The sequence below is a fragment of the Leptodactylus fuscus genome, chromosome 9 (genome assembly GCF_031893055.1).
Source record: "Leptodactylus fuscus isolate aLepFus1 chromosome 9, aLepFus1.hap2, whole genome shotgun sequence".
Classification (NCBI taxonomy): domain Eukaryota; kingdom Metazoa; phylum Chordata; class Amphibia; order Anura; family Leptodactylidae; genus Leptodactylus; species Leptodactylus fuscus.
In genome coordinates, this window is record NC_134273.1 from 68,614,582 (window position 1) to 68,629,321 (window position 14,740).

The following is a 14,740-nucleotide window of genomic DNA, read 5'->3' on the forward strand; positions in this document are numbered from 1 at the left end:
AATGGGGTTGCAGTTCCAGGCACCACCTCTACAGTGTACAGACCAGAAGCTGTATACAGTGTACAGAGCTCTATATACTGTAGCAGTGGCTCCTAGCGCTGCCGTTGGGCTCCCACTCTCTTGAGTTTCTTTAAGAGGGTCCGGATCCAGACTGACCCAATACTGAGGACATTCTGTGACTAGGTCATCACGATCAGTTATCTTCAGATCCAGGACCACCCCTTTAAGAAACCAAATAAGTGTTCAGTATTAGTGACCATGATGAAGAATGTGACAGTAGGCCATTTAATTACAGAAAAGAATATATTAAATAGAAAATTGCATCATTAGAACAATAAGTCCGCAGTTACAATGTACGTCTGGTCCGGTTTATACACCTGATGTGAGACGCGGTCGTCGGGTCTCGCTCCTTAAAGTATGACAAGGAAGGATTTCTGGAAAGAGTTTATTATCCATTACTAGCTTGTCAATATACAACGTATGCAAAACAAAGAAACACGCCATTGTTCAAATCTTAAATATGTAACCCGCTATGATATATACACATAGAAAACGCTTGGAATGTCGTATTAGACCCGGCACAGTCTTCGCCAACTCTACTTCACGTCTCTTTCATCAGTGTCAAATAAAACCGCAAAATCAAATGGTCAACTATTCCAGAACCGCGCGAGGCCGCCTATAACTGCGGCAACTTGTCAACTGGTGTGTCGAACTTGAAGTCTGCAGGGAACAAGTCTGGGGCCCGAGGGTAGATGAGTCTGTAGGACTGTCTGATGGTCACATCAGCCACGCCGGCTATGTCACCGATTTCTGTGGACAAAAGATAAAGAGTATTTGCTGTGAGTCCAACACTTGTCTATAAAGATTTTAAAGACAAATCAGGCATATGGAAATATCAGTGAACAAGCCCCAAAAAGCTTAGACTAGGTCCTGTATGGCATTTTGCAACAGCAAGTCCTTCCTACATTTCCCAAAATGAAATTCTGCACAGTAAGTGGGCAACCAAAAGAAAGTGCACAGTCCAGTCATATTAATGTGACCGCCGCCAACGTTAAATAACCAATCGCAGAAGGCACGTGTCATCCGCCATCTGGGTGCACTCATCATTGTGGAAGACACGATGGATCAGCACAACTATGCATCTATCCTTGCGGACCATGTTCACCCCTACATGTGAAATGCTTTTCCTGAGGATGATGGCATCTACCAGCAGGACAATGCGACGTGTCATAAAGCTCGCAGTGTACGTGCGTGGTTCGAGGATCACCAGGATGAGTTTACCGTACTCCCTTGGCCAGCAAATTCCCCGGACTTGAACCCAATTGAGAATCTGTGGGACCTCGATAGGGTTGTTCACACCATGGATGCTCCACCGTGTAACCTAGCGCAGCTGGCCACGGCACTGGAGTCGGCATGGCTGAACATCCCAGTGAACACCATCACAACATCCCCTCTCTTCCTGCACGTCTCGCAGCGGTCCGCTCTGCCAAAGGAGGTTATTCTGGATTTTGACAGGTGGTCACATTAATGGGACTGGACTGTGTATAAGTCACATCATATCTAATGCTAAAGGAGTCTGGATGTAAACTGAATAATCTGGTGACACAAATGGCTGGCTTCTTTGACTGCACAAGTTCAACTAAAGCAGAGTGAAATTTCAAGCCATCTTCTGGCCCAATATTATCTAATAGTTTATATCCATTCTATAGAAGCAGCTCAAATAAGGCAATTGCTTACTTTTGCTGCAGCAGCAGCGCCCTCTGGTGAGAGAATAAATATTACAATGGTGGTCAAATGCAATTTTCCACTACTTTCTATGCCCTTCTTCAGACACTGAAAAACGGACCAATCATATCTGTGAAAAGTACAGAATTTTTTTTGTCTGCAAAAAGCAGGAGCTACACAGAGCAAGGATGTAGACAGGTCACAAATTTCAGCAAGGGTCCCACACACTCCTCTGGATCCTGCCTGAAGAAATCCATGTGCTTGCCACTGAAAAGCTCATACTGGTGAATAGGAGAGGTTTGTGTGACATGTCCCATGTGTACAGCACCAGTATGTTTTGCATTGTGTCGTCCTTGTTAACCATATACACGACCTCTGTAGAGACATTGTGTGAGCGGCATGTACTAACCTTTCTGCGTTCTCTTCTCAGCAGATGCTTGTGAAGCCATGTAAATGGCAGCAGCTGCCACAGATATGGGACTTCTTCCAGGAACCAAGTCCAGCTCTACAGCCTTGCGTGCAATGTAAGTCGCTGCCATCTGCACTTGTTTGGAGAGACCCAAGTTTGAGCAGAACCTGGACATAAAGTCTCCCGTCGTAATCAAATCCACATTCGTTTCCAGGGCTTTCAAGATCAGCTTGAAACATCTGCCGATTTCTTTCTTGGAAATTCTTGAGACGGCGCAGATTTCTACAAAGTAAACATCAGTGGTCAGACTACTGTGGGCCGATCACAAGAGCAAGAAAGCTTTAATGAAATGGCAGCAAATCCTCTGCATCAGATGTGTCCTGGGGGAGATGGGGGGTCTGGTATGAGGAGGGGGAGGACAGTGTCCATGCTCAATGGGGCCTTCATGGAAATTAGACAGGAAACAGCAGGTGAAATTGGCAGTAAGTTAGTTGGATTGGGCGGTACTGGTATATGAGAACGAGCAGTGGAAGAAAGACGGCCGTCACATGGCGGAGTCAGCCAGGCTCAGGCCATGGCTACTGGCTGTATGTGATGTGCCCCCTACAGGAGAGCTGGAGACTCAACCAGGGAGAAGACAGCACTTTACTCAGGGACTGGGATCTCCCATAGCACAGCCAGAGAGTCAGAGCCACTGCTTAAACTACCGTATTTTCCGGACTATAAGGCGCACATAAAAACCTACGATTTCCTCAGAAATCGTAAGTGCGGCTTATAGTCCGGTGCGCCTTATATATGGATGGAAGCGGCAGCAAAGTCTGTGTGCCGCTTCCATACATACATAAAAGGCACCGTAAGGGTGCATTCACACTACGGAACGCCGGCGTGTATCACAGCCGTACACGCCGGCGTTACAGCAGGGCTGCCGGACACTTCCTATTCATTTCTATGGGAGCCGGCATGCGAGCGCTCCCCATAGAAATGAATGGAAAAAAGCAGTCCATTCATTTCTATGGGGAGCGCTCGCATGCCGGCTCCCATAGAAATGAATGGGAAGTGTCCGGCAGCCCTGCTCTCACGCCGGCCTGCAACAGAACGTGAAACTTACCGAGCGGTGCAGGGCGGGCGGGCATTCAGGCCTCCTCTTCCTCCGATGTCCTGACCACTTCCTCCGGCGCTCGCGATCTGATAATGGCCTGGGCGCATGCGCAATATCATAATGCTTCTACTACGGCTACTGCGCATGCGCCCAGGCCACTATCAGTTAGTGAGCGCCGGAGGAGGAGGATGGAACATCGGAGGAAGAGGAGGCCTGAATGCCCGCCCACCCTGCACCGCTCGGTAAGTTTCACATTCTGTTTCAGGGTTTTATTTTAAAACGGGGGGGGGGGGGGGGATAATTTAATCTAACTTTTACGGTTGGGCTCTATCAGCATGATTTTGCTGATAGAGCCCCTCCTCGCCTGCCGAGCGCTTCCAATAGAAGCGGCTGGCACGCGGGGGGTTAAGCGGCCGCTGGCAAAGTCTGCCTGCCGCCGCTTTCAATAACATAATGCGCACCGGACTGCGGCTTATAATCCGGTGCGCCTTATATATGAACCGAGACGGACTATAAGGCGCTCATGGGCAATGCGGCTTATAGTCCAGTGCGCCTTATAGTCCGTAAAATACAGTACTGCGCCATTTTATTTTAAAGAGGACCTTTCACCACCTGCACCAATTCCATTATTTTTTTGCATCTTTTAATAGGCGCAGCTCCACCGATTCTGGAGCAGATGTAATATTTTTACTAGTCCCCACAGTTTCCAAACAGTCAGTGCTGTTAGTTTTGTTGCCAGATATACCGTTTAGGCTCTGTAGGGTCAGGTGTACAGGTGGAGCAAAGTCTATTATATGATGGCGGGGACGGGATTTGGTGGAGGTGGTGAATGGTCCTCCTTCAGGGCAGTGACCTAGTATTTACTGTAGCTCTGTAACCACACATACATATATACACACATAACACGTACATGGCCTGGGTGAGGGCTGCACCGCTTTAACATTACATTCCCATATGTTCATAGCTCTTGCAGTCTACCAGGAGGCGGTCAGGTCCTTGGCTCTCAGATATAGGCCATCTACTAGCTGTTCTAGCCTATACAGTCAGTGAGCCATTTAGTGAATAGAGGCAATACAACTATGTGACCTGGTAATCACATGACCACTAGGCGCTACCCAGCGTGGTACAACGTCCATTTTCAATTTTTTTTTCTAATCTTTCCTCCTCACCATCTGACACAAAAGCAAATGGCTGCACGGCCCAGTACGCGACCAAGGCCACATCTATGGCAGCATGTTCTATACTATCCTACTGTGTGAGCAGACAGATGGGGGCGCTGTAAGGTCTTACAACAGCACTAAGTGGACTTTCTAACTCGGCTCACCAGGAGTTTCTGTGGCAATCTTAGAGTTAAAGGGTTGTCCAACTTTCATTGAAGACCTTCCTCAAAATAGGTCACGTTGCTCATTTCAGCATGTGATCTGTTCAGTGTTTATACTGCACCGTGTGTGTCATAATGACCGTATGAAGTAATTATAGGCTCCTCCTAGTCACTTCTATAGGACAGGGCTGTCATTATGGCATTCACTCTTTAACCCCTTAAATTCTTCTTTAACATTACTTTAAAAGACATTCTGCCGCCCGTGGTCTGACAAGAGCTTACCTTTAAATGTTCGGGGCACCCCTTCTTGCCGACATGCGATATACAGACAGGCGGACGCTATGGCGTCATTGCTCCTGCCCTTCAGGCTTTTCTGTTCGTACACTTGTTTAAATAAATTATTAGTTCGATCCTTTCAAGGAAGACAAAAATACTGTCATTTTGGAGAAGTGAGATTTGTGGCTTTCACAACTGGAATGACAAGATGCTGACTTACGACAATATTACGTGGGAGGTTTATTCTGTCTGCCATTGTCGAAATTTCCTTAAACGCGTTCATCATGGCTCGGTCCGAGCTGCTCATCGTCCTCCGGTTCTGGTATTTAGAATTCCCAAACTCGTCAAAACTTGCCGAACCTGTTCCCTGTGACCCAAGACAGGAAAAAATACATCTATTAAAAATAATTGTCCCTTCTCAGTCCTCTAATCGTTCAGGCCGTATTCTACAACAGCAGCCTAGCTGTCCTGTAACTACAACTCCCATCATGCCCTGTTCACTGCAGGGAGTTGTAGCTCTATACTGCTGTGGGACACAACTATAGCGGGAATAACTCTGAATATGTTTGTAAGCCCACCACAGAACCAGTAAGAGATACCTTTCCAATCATTGTAGTCAGATCTCCACCACTTAGAAGAGGATTTTGTGTGTCTCCCACTCGAGATGGATCTTTGGTGGCTTTGTCGTTGCTAAACGTTCTCCATTCAGAGCCAACATCAATAACCCGGTCACCTAAAGTGGTAGAAACAGAAAAAAAATCCAAATATGATCCAGTATTAGGAAGATCAAAAACGTGATGTATTCAGTAATACTTTACAATACATACAACTAGATCCCCGGACTGATACACTCTAAGGCACCATTGGAAAATGAAGAAAAATTTAGACAGACTTTCCTCTTAGATTCTTCTCCATTTTACAGTCCTCCGGTTTCCACTTAATGAATGGGAATAATCTACCATCGCTGGCCATATACATTAGGTTTTAGACTGCAGACGTGGCATATTTTGGGCTGTATGCTATTGGTTGCCCATACATAAACCAAGGACAGTCTGTCCCATAGAGCCAACCATTAGCTAAAAGTTGGTCAGAACCAAAATCTGTGGTGATCTGTTGTATACGGGCCGGACCGGAAGACGTTTATATTGTAGGCATGTGCTCGTACTACTAACACACCCACAAAGTGACCGCAATATTCACTTATTACTTATTTTATTATCAGTGTCTTCTGTTTCTCACTGAATACAGTGGCAGGCAGATACAAAGGAAAATCTGGAAACCGCTTCAAAATCAGCTACAAATTCCTCCAGATGAACACGACCTAAGGCTTGGGCTACCTAGTGACAGACAGATATGACTGCAGTCTCTTGCTACTACATCATGCCTACTGATAGTGAATGGCATTACCGCCTGACATTTGGAAAGAGTCCAAACTGGCAGGATCTCACATGACTGCATTCACTAACATTAGTTGTCACATTTGTGATCGTAACAGGCTTTTAGGCCAAGAATACTGATAACTTATCCCAAAGAGAAGTCAGTAATATCAGATCTTTGAGGGTCTGTAATGTGGCATCACCAAGAGGAGTTGTTTCAGCAGCTGATACAGAGAATGCAGCAGAAAGCGGACAGCGCTGCTCTATGTGTATGTATAAATATAAACACACAAAATATATACAGTATATATGTATATTATACACACACAGCGCTGTTCTAAGAGTGTTTGTGTGTATATATATATATATATATATATATATATATATATATATATATATATATATATATATATATATATATATATATTTTTTTTTTTTTTTTGAAGGCTTGGAAATTCTCCAGCCCACCCTGCTGATCCCCGCTGTCCAATGAGGAAAACAAAAACCACTATCGATTCTAAATCCATGACCCACACACTTGACCTTACCTACTACTAATCCACATTCTGAGCAGATCATGTCCCCCGCTCTGTAATCTTCTACCAGAATGGCATCAGGATGGTTAGGACATGTGACTTTCGGCTCCACACTAATGAAAAATACAGAGAAACAAAAGAAAAGTTATTTTTTTGCATTAAAATGACACTACATATCCCTCACGGCCCGGCCTCAGGGTGGATTTGCATGTTGCACAGGTAACACAACAGGCTGATGGAAATTCACTGATCTCATTCCCATGTGGCAAAGTGTTTCAATCTACTGTATGCAAAAATGCCAGGGATTTTATTTTTTTTAACCACTGAGTAGCAGGGGCTGAGCTGTACACCCGCTATGCAATGCCTGGCACTACAGCCCATTCAATGCGCAGATCTGAGAGAGGTTGGGGTGTCAGACTGCCCCAATGTGAATGACACGTCCTAAGAACAGGCAGACGATATATTCCTGGAGACCCGTTTTCATGTACCGTAGTCTTCTCTAGGGAGGTTCCACATCATTGTCTGCTTATATGACAATAGGGAAGTCTCCCCTCCCCCATTACATACTGTACACTGCACTCCATGGCCTTTAACTCTGGAACCCGCCCAATCCCTGAATTACCTAAAGCTAATAATATCACACACTTATTCAGTCAATGACATCGCACACGCTGAAGAATTTCTTCCTTATTGCCTTGTGTCAAATCAGACAAAGCCGCCAAAGGAAAACACGCCCGGCCACTTTACAGATACACTCCATGTTACAGGGAGTAGTCCTATGTGAGGAGAGCGGCGTTACAATACCATGTAGTCATCCGGCAGGCCGCTGAGCTCATAGGATTTCCCTGCTCGGAGTGTAACCTTTCACACCGCTTACATACAAAGTGTTTTGTTCAAGGTTTCGTGGCTCTGACAGCTACTGAGCAGCCCGGAGTCATTTACACGGAGAGCAGGGATTAGCACTATGAAGGAGCATAGAGAATGGAGGAGAAGCCCTCACAGTCTGCGTGCTATAGGGGACGGACCAAGCGTACAGGTTATTACCTAGCCACAGATAACCGTCAGATCAGTGGGGATCCAAACAATGGGAACCCCACTACTCACAAGAATGGGGGGTCCTGTGGAACAGCAGATTGAGCATGTCTGCTGCAGACCATTAATAGAAGGAGCAATGCATCGTGCTTGGCCATCTATAACACAACACAACCTGCCTTGCATGCACAGCTTTCTCCTGGCTATTAGCATATATAACCCAGGTCACCTCTAGCCGCACGGCTATCACTTGTTAGGATCACACAAACCTAATACAAAACACTCCACAGACTGACCAAGAAAACTGAAGGCCTTACGTTACAAATCCCACCACTACGCCACACTAGTCCGGACCCACAGCGGCCGCTGACAGCAGGATAGAATAGCTCTTGTACTCAGGACTCATTTTAACAAATCTCATCCACACCCTCAAGGGAAATGTCAATGTCATTCACTCTGCCGATTCTTTTCCACCTGTAAACATTACAATGCGGCGCGTCCTGCTGCTCCGGCCCGAAGGCAACAGCGTTTATAACCACCAAAAGCCCTCGCCCTATCAGGGCATCTAAGGCTTCCATGACACATACCTGCACAGGTCATTGTCCCCAGTCACATGGATTGCGATGTTACCTCCCCCCTCGTCTTTATTCTGAGCATGCACAGAGAACAAGGAGCGGAAAACAAAACGAAAAATGGACAAACTGACCACCATCTTTTATGTCCGCCTCCCATAGACCTCAATGTTAAAATATGGATAAATTCCTGTGTCGTGAATTTTTTTTTTTTTTGGATGGAGCTACAAGTCAAAAAAAAAAACAAAAAACACTTGTCTGGGGTAACATGGTGGCTCAGTGGTTAGCACTGCAGCCTTGCAGTGCAGGAGTTCGAATCCTGCCAGGAACATCTGCAAGGAGTTTGTATGTTCTCCCCGTGTTTGTGTGGATTTCCTCCCATACGCTAAAAACATACTGATAGGGAAAAATGTAGATTGTGGGACATATATGGGGTTCACAATCTACATAAAACAAAACACTTGTCTGTCCAAAAGATCAGATACACGGCAGGAAAGCTCCAAACACACAAGGGTGGATGGCTTTAATAACTGATTGACTTCAACAGGTTTTTGGAAATGACCCGTTCCATTAGTTTTTATAGTCTATGGGCGCATCACAAAACTGATTAGGTGCGGAGACACCAACATGAACACAGCCTGAGTAAGATTATATATAGATGATGTAAAATGCACAGATGTAGCAGAGCTAACCTGGAAAAAAAAAAACTAACACAAATCAATGACTTCATTGGTTTTTGCTGTCTTCTGTGATGTCACACGGCTGTAGTTCAGGTTACCTCTGCTACATCTGAATATAGTATATACACACACGGCAAAGACCCTCACCTTCAGGACACACAGACGCTCAGTAACTATCAACACTATTGCACAAGGCTTGTAAAGAATACCAAGAGGGATCGCCGTGCATAACCGTAACTCACTGACCTATAGATCAATGACAGTCACAGGCCCCAGTGTTATATGGCAAGTACCATCAGCCATTCAGCATTAATACCAAAAGGAGTCTCACAGGCCTGCCATAGCGATAGGACTATGGAGACAAGCCTCAAATAGTAATGTCTGGATTTCACCATAGACTGCAATACAAATATATAAAAAAAAAAGTTAAAAATATCTCAAAATTAAAATCACCCTCCCCCCCTTCTAATATAATTCATAGAAAAACAGATGGGAAACAGGGCACAGGGACACAACATCGACTATGACAATGTGAACTTGTTTGTCAATGATGATGCTAAACTTCAATTCCCCAAATTTCCCTATTTTTGCACTTTGACCTCCCAAATCCCTAATCTAGAGTCACTCACTCACAAAAATGGCATCAAAGGCCTACATCATTGCCCCTGCCCCCCCCCCAAAAAAGGCCTACATGAAGGTATGCGTGTACAGCGACTATGGTAAAACAGCACATGGACCCCCACCACCCATTACTTCCAGGGCCCCATCTATGTCCTTCAGCGAGACCTGTCTGCTTTGTAGCCTGGAATAGTAACGGTCTCGTGTTCTGCCATAGTACGTGTGCACATGGGAGCGTATGGGTCAGTGTGAAAAACACAGCTAACACGGAGCAAGCACCAAAATATAAAAATTTTTTTTGCCCCAAATGTGATTTTAGAAAACCACATCCCCTTTCACCAAGAGGAGCAATGATGTTCTCCCCATATACGTCAATGGGAATACAGCTCATGTCATCCTGCTATATACTCCTCCAGACTGACACGTGACAGATCACAGCACATTCCTATGGGACATATCAGTGAGCGCTCACCATCAGCCATCACATGGCCAGTGCTAGGCAGTCATCTTTGCTAGAAGTCCAGCATGTGACCGTCACACTCCAAGTCAATAGAAATGTTACCGCTAAATGACACCTATATGTATATCTATATGTATAGGGAAGCGACGGCTGTAGAACAACCAATCCTGTTATCGCCAAATATCTCCATAAAGCGAGTGTAGGGCAATAGTCTGGTTAGGGCCATAGTCTGGGAACCGGACTAGTCTTCTGCAGTTTACACCATTTGTCCCCATAAGGTTTTTGTATGGGAGTCAATGTCACATACAATTGCCCTATAGCCCAGACAATGCCATCATTTCACAACTTGCAAGTATCCTCATTAAAGGTGATGTCTGGCCCACAATCACAGGATAAGTCATAAGGATATGATGTTTGGGGTCTGACACCAGATCACGTCTGAACCCCACAACCTGGTACAGTGGATAGGAAAGACATGCAGACTGTCTGGTACAGCCGCTCCATTCACTGTATAGCGGTAGGTCTGGGAAACGGCAGCGACGTTCCCCGTCCACTGCACCGGCTGATCTGTGTGGGTCCAAGTGTCAAAGTCCCATAGATCACATACTGATGACTTACCCTTTAATACATTATTATTTATCTTCATACAGGTCAACCACCCCAAGCTCAGATCTTGGGGACCCCATAAACCTGTATATAGTGTACAAACCCTAAATCCCTTTAACACTAGGGCCACACATTGCAAAAAATCAGCTAAAGAGGTTTTCTCATGAAAGACATTGATGACATAGCCACAGAATACGCCATAAGTAGGATAGACGCGGATCAGGAAACAGAGTACAACAATGAGCTACGTCCATAACTTCCATTCTCTATGTGGTTTCCATATCTGTAACAGCCTGATCAGAGCTGAAAGTTATCCACAAGTAAGTAGCGGGGAATGGGGCTGGGGGTTATGCTTGAGATAAGCGGGACCTGCAGCTTTCAGAACTTTATGGCATATTCTGTGGGTATTCCATGAACATCTTTTGTGGGAAAACCCCTTTGATCCTCCTGCTAAAAAAAATAAAAAATTGAGTTTTTTCCTCCCATTGACTTCTACGGTATGGAACGAGGAAAAAAATGGAGCGAAAGCTGAATCAGGTCATTGCAGGAATCCTGTAGAAAATAGTAAGGCACAGTTAAACAGACTTATATACCAGTGGGGGGGGGGGGGGTTTGCCATATTTATACAATTTCATAAAGTCTTGTTCTCCATAAATAACCCATACTGCACCTGGGGAGGAAAATTGAAAGGAACAAAAAAACAAAAAAAAACAAACATACCACGTACAATAGCATTTTTAACTTGCATCCCCCATGGGTGGCACGTCACTATACGCCGGGGCCTGTTCACATGTATTTGATTTTACATGGTTTTCGGCCTAGATTCTATGACCTGCATCTCATACATGTGACCTGCCCTTACACAACCCTATGCACACATATAGGAACATTTCGGCACAGGTATACAGCAATGCCATCTTCGTAGATAAATGACACACAAATTGTCGGAATTGCCCCAATAATTTTTTTTTTTTTTTATGTAGATTGTAAGCCCATATAGAGCTCACAATGTACATTTTTCCCTATCAGTATGTCTTTTTGGAATATGGGATAGAAATCCATGCAAACACGGGGAGAACATACAAACTCCTTGCAGATGGTTTTATGCCCTTGGCGGGATTTGAACACCAGGACTCCAGCGCTGCAGGGCTGCAGTGCTAACCACTGAGCCACCATATGGCCCCCTGCCCCAATAAATTCTATAGTAACCGGCTATAGAGAAATCTGCAGCGGGAGATACAAGCTTACAGAATTACACAGCAGACATGTGGGAGGGGATGTGACACAGCTTTCCCAAACTCCTGATCAGCAAGTCTGCCCAATAATACAAGAGGAAGTATGTGCAGACCACAAGCTGAAGCAAAGCAGAGTGAAGCAATCGGTTATCAGAGGAACACAGCAGCAGCACAGCACCCCCATAATGGCAGCCAGACCGTATACTGTAATAAATAGAATAGTAGTCACTGGGCAGAGATAGGAAACTGGTGACTGCCCCTTTAAGAGCTGTAAGGGCAGCCATATTGGCTGTCACCCAGCTTTCTCAGAGATAGATAAGAAGATTAATGTGATATAACAAGGTGACAGGAAGGGCTATGGGAAATTTAGGGATAATTTAACTCTAAGAACCAGGTATATGCCAGCTATTAGCAGGCACAGGCTGCCCCCCTCCTCATGTACCAGGGCACAGGCTGCCCCCCCTCCTCATGTACCAGGGCACAGGCTGCCCCCCCTCCTCATGTACCAGGGCACAGGCTGCCCCCCCTCCTCACGTACCAGGGCACAGGCTGCCCCCCCTCCTCACGTACCAGGGCACAGGCTGCCCCCCTCCTCACGTACCAGGGCACAGGCTGCCCCCCCTCCTCACGTACCAGGGCACAGGCTGCCCCCCCTCCTCATGTACCAGGGCACAGGCTGCCCCCCCTCCTCATGTACCAGGGCACAGGCTGCCCCCCTCCTCATGTGCCAGGGCACAGGCTGCCCCCCCTCCTCATGTACCAGGGCACAGGCTGCCCCCCCTCCTCATGTACCAGGGCACAGGCTGCCCCCCCTCCTCATGTACCAGGGCACAGGCTGCCCCCTCCTCATGTGCTGGGCTTGGGCTGAGAGCTCCACACGTATGGTACAGCCATGTCACACTCAACAACCCTGAAAGGATCTCAACAGCTGCCCAGCCCCGGACAACGAGCAGCCGTAAACTGAGCCCTCACAGTCTTCTACAGCCTTTACCACAACTACACAGCTGGGTCAGGCAACAGTAACACCAGCCTGCTCACTCACCGACTCGTTGACGCCATTGTTACGGCGTCCGAATAACCGAGCTACCCGACAAGTAACCAGCCGTCTCAGCGCTCCTCCTTATATAAAGCTCGATCACGTGGTAGAGGAGACGCGGTCAGCCCGAACGGTGGCTCATTGTTACCTCTCGCGCATGCGTATGTCGCATGCAAATGTACCTCTAGAAGGCTAATGCGCATGCCTCTAATCTTCCAATCTGATTTATGCGAAGGCTGCTCAGTGCACTTGCGCACTGCCGTCTTATCACAGCGCACGCGCAGTGCGTGCGTATAGTAAATGGTTGCTTACACTTTCCACGTGCTTTCGTTTCTGCAATAGCCCAGGCTACATAGAGCGTTAGCAATGCGTGGTGGAATCTGCGGTTATCTAGATATCGTCATGTTATAACTCACAGAATATGTAACGTGCAATGTGCTGTGCTGCTGCCACTGTTATCTGCCCTTACATCCACGTGGAATGTCTGTATTGTGACTGAAGGGCATACATGTCTGAGGTGCACCATGGCCAAGGCTGGTCAGTGTGGGGGCCAACAGTAAACCGCTGTTCAGTTGCAAATCCTCACACCCATGAAAGTTAATGGGGTTAGATTTGTCATGTAACTTGCGCTTTTATTTGGCATACATTGCATTTTGGGGGGGCTTATTTGTGCCACATTTATGTCTTTTTCTTAGATGTTTTTCTTCCCTCGCTACTTCATGCTTTTTGAAGAAGAGAGGCAGTTTCTTTTCTCACCGTATTTATAACCCGTGCCTTTATATAAAAAAAAAAAAAAACATTTTTATCTTCTTACACAGCATTGGATTCACAATTCCATGTGGTTTATTTTTGTGCAAAATTTTTAGAAAAATAGGTCCTAAGTGCACAGGGCCCCCCAAAAAGCAGACCTATGACTAGGGCCACAGTGCTCAGCATGCACCAAAGATTGCCGTATGCATGTTAGTTAATGGAGTTACATTGTGATCGGAGGGTGCAACCATTGCAAAAAAGTCAAGTACCCTCAGTGTTGCATTGCAACTCCACTCTAAAAGGAAAATGGACTGGAGTCATGGCCAAAGTTGTCGTATGGCTCCAGGCTAAAATAACTGATATATGTTCAACATTTATCAAGGAACTGCGCTTATTAAAAAAAAACATCCACTACCAAAAAAAAAGGAGAAAAAAAGCACAGTTAATAAATAACCAAAACTGTAGATATAGTCAGTGTAAAAACCATGCTGATCTAGAGTTCATGGGGCTTCAGTGCACTTTGACCTTACTGTGTCCAGGCTGAGAACCCAGCACTTTTACCTATAGTTACCAAATGGCCATATATAATCATACATATTGTGAAAACTGCACTGGTAGTTTGTAGGGGGCAGCACATGGCTGCTTCTTGGCAACCCATTGGCCACTCAACGAGGATTTATTTTTAATACATTTCATTTCTATAGCATCAACATATTATGCTGCTTTCAAGGTTTGAAGACACATGCACAACAGACTAAGGGGATGTTCACACCACCATTGCTCTCATAAGTGACGGATGCAGAAAGAGATCCCTTTCTCTGTATCCCTACCCATTCACTCCATTATAAGAAAAACATGACAGAAGCTTTTATCCATAGTGGTTTACTTTTATAAGGGGGCGTTCACACTATCGCTGCTGTCCGCCCATTGCGAGTCTCCGAAAACCACTCAGGGACAGCTTTCCGATGGCCAGTTTAAAAACCCATTCATTTCAATGGCTTCTTAAAGC

General features: G+C 45.8%; 1 protein-coding gene across 1 annotated transcript; it reads right to left on the bottom strand.

Annotated features, from left to right (window-relative positions):
• Positions 1–369: 369 nt before the first annotated feature.
• GTF2B (general transcription factor IIB) lies at positions 370–13,131 on the bottom strand. Its single transcript, XM_075286578.1, has 7 exons — positions 12,988–13,131; positions 6,755–6,855; positions 5,430–5,563; positions 5,051–5,197; positions 4,837–4,966; positions 2,135–2,416; positions 370–810 (listed from the first exon to the last, which is right to left on the bottom strand). The coding sequence occupies exons 1-7, from the start codon at positions 13,002–13,004 to the stop codon at positions 677–679; spliced, it is 945 nt and encodes a 314-aa protein (XP_075142679.1). The 5' UTR covers positions 13,005–13,131; the 3' UTR covers positions 370–676.
• Positions 13,132–14,740: the final 1,609 nt, after the last annotated feature.

What these genes read in the sequence shown, in the direction of transcription:
- GTF2B (XM_075286578.1), bottom strand. An exon ending in ACCTCCCACGTAATATTGTC is followed by an intron (nt 4,967 to 5,050) that starts GTAAGTCAGCAT and finishes CTTCCTTGAAAG; the next exon opens with GATCGAACTAATAATTTATT. An exon ending in TGAGAAGAGAACGCAGAAAG is followed by an intron (nt 811 to 2,134) that starts GTTAGTACATGC and finishes TTTTGTCCACAG; the next exon opens with AAATCGGTGACATAGCCGGC.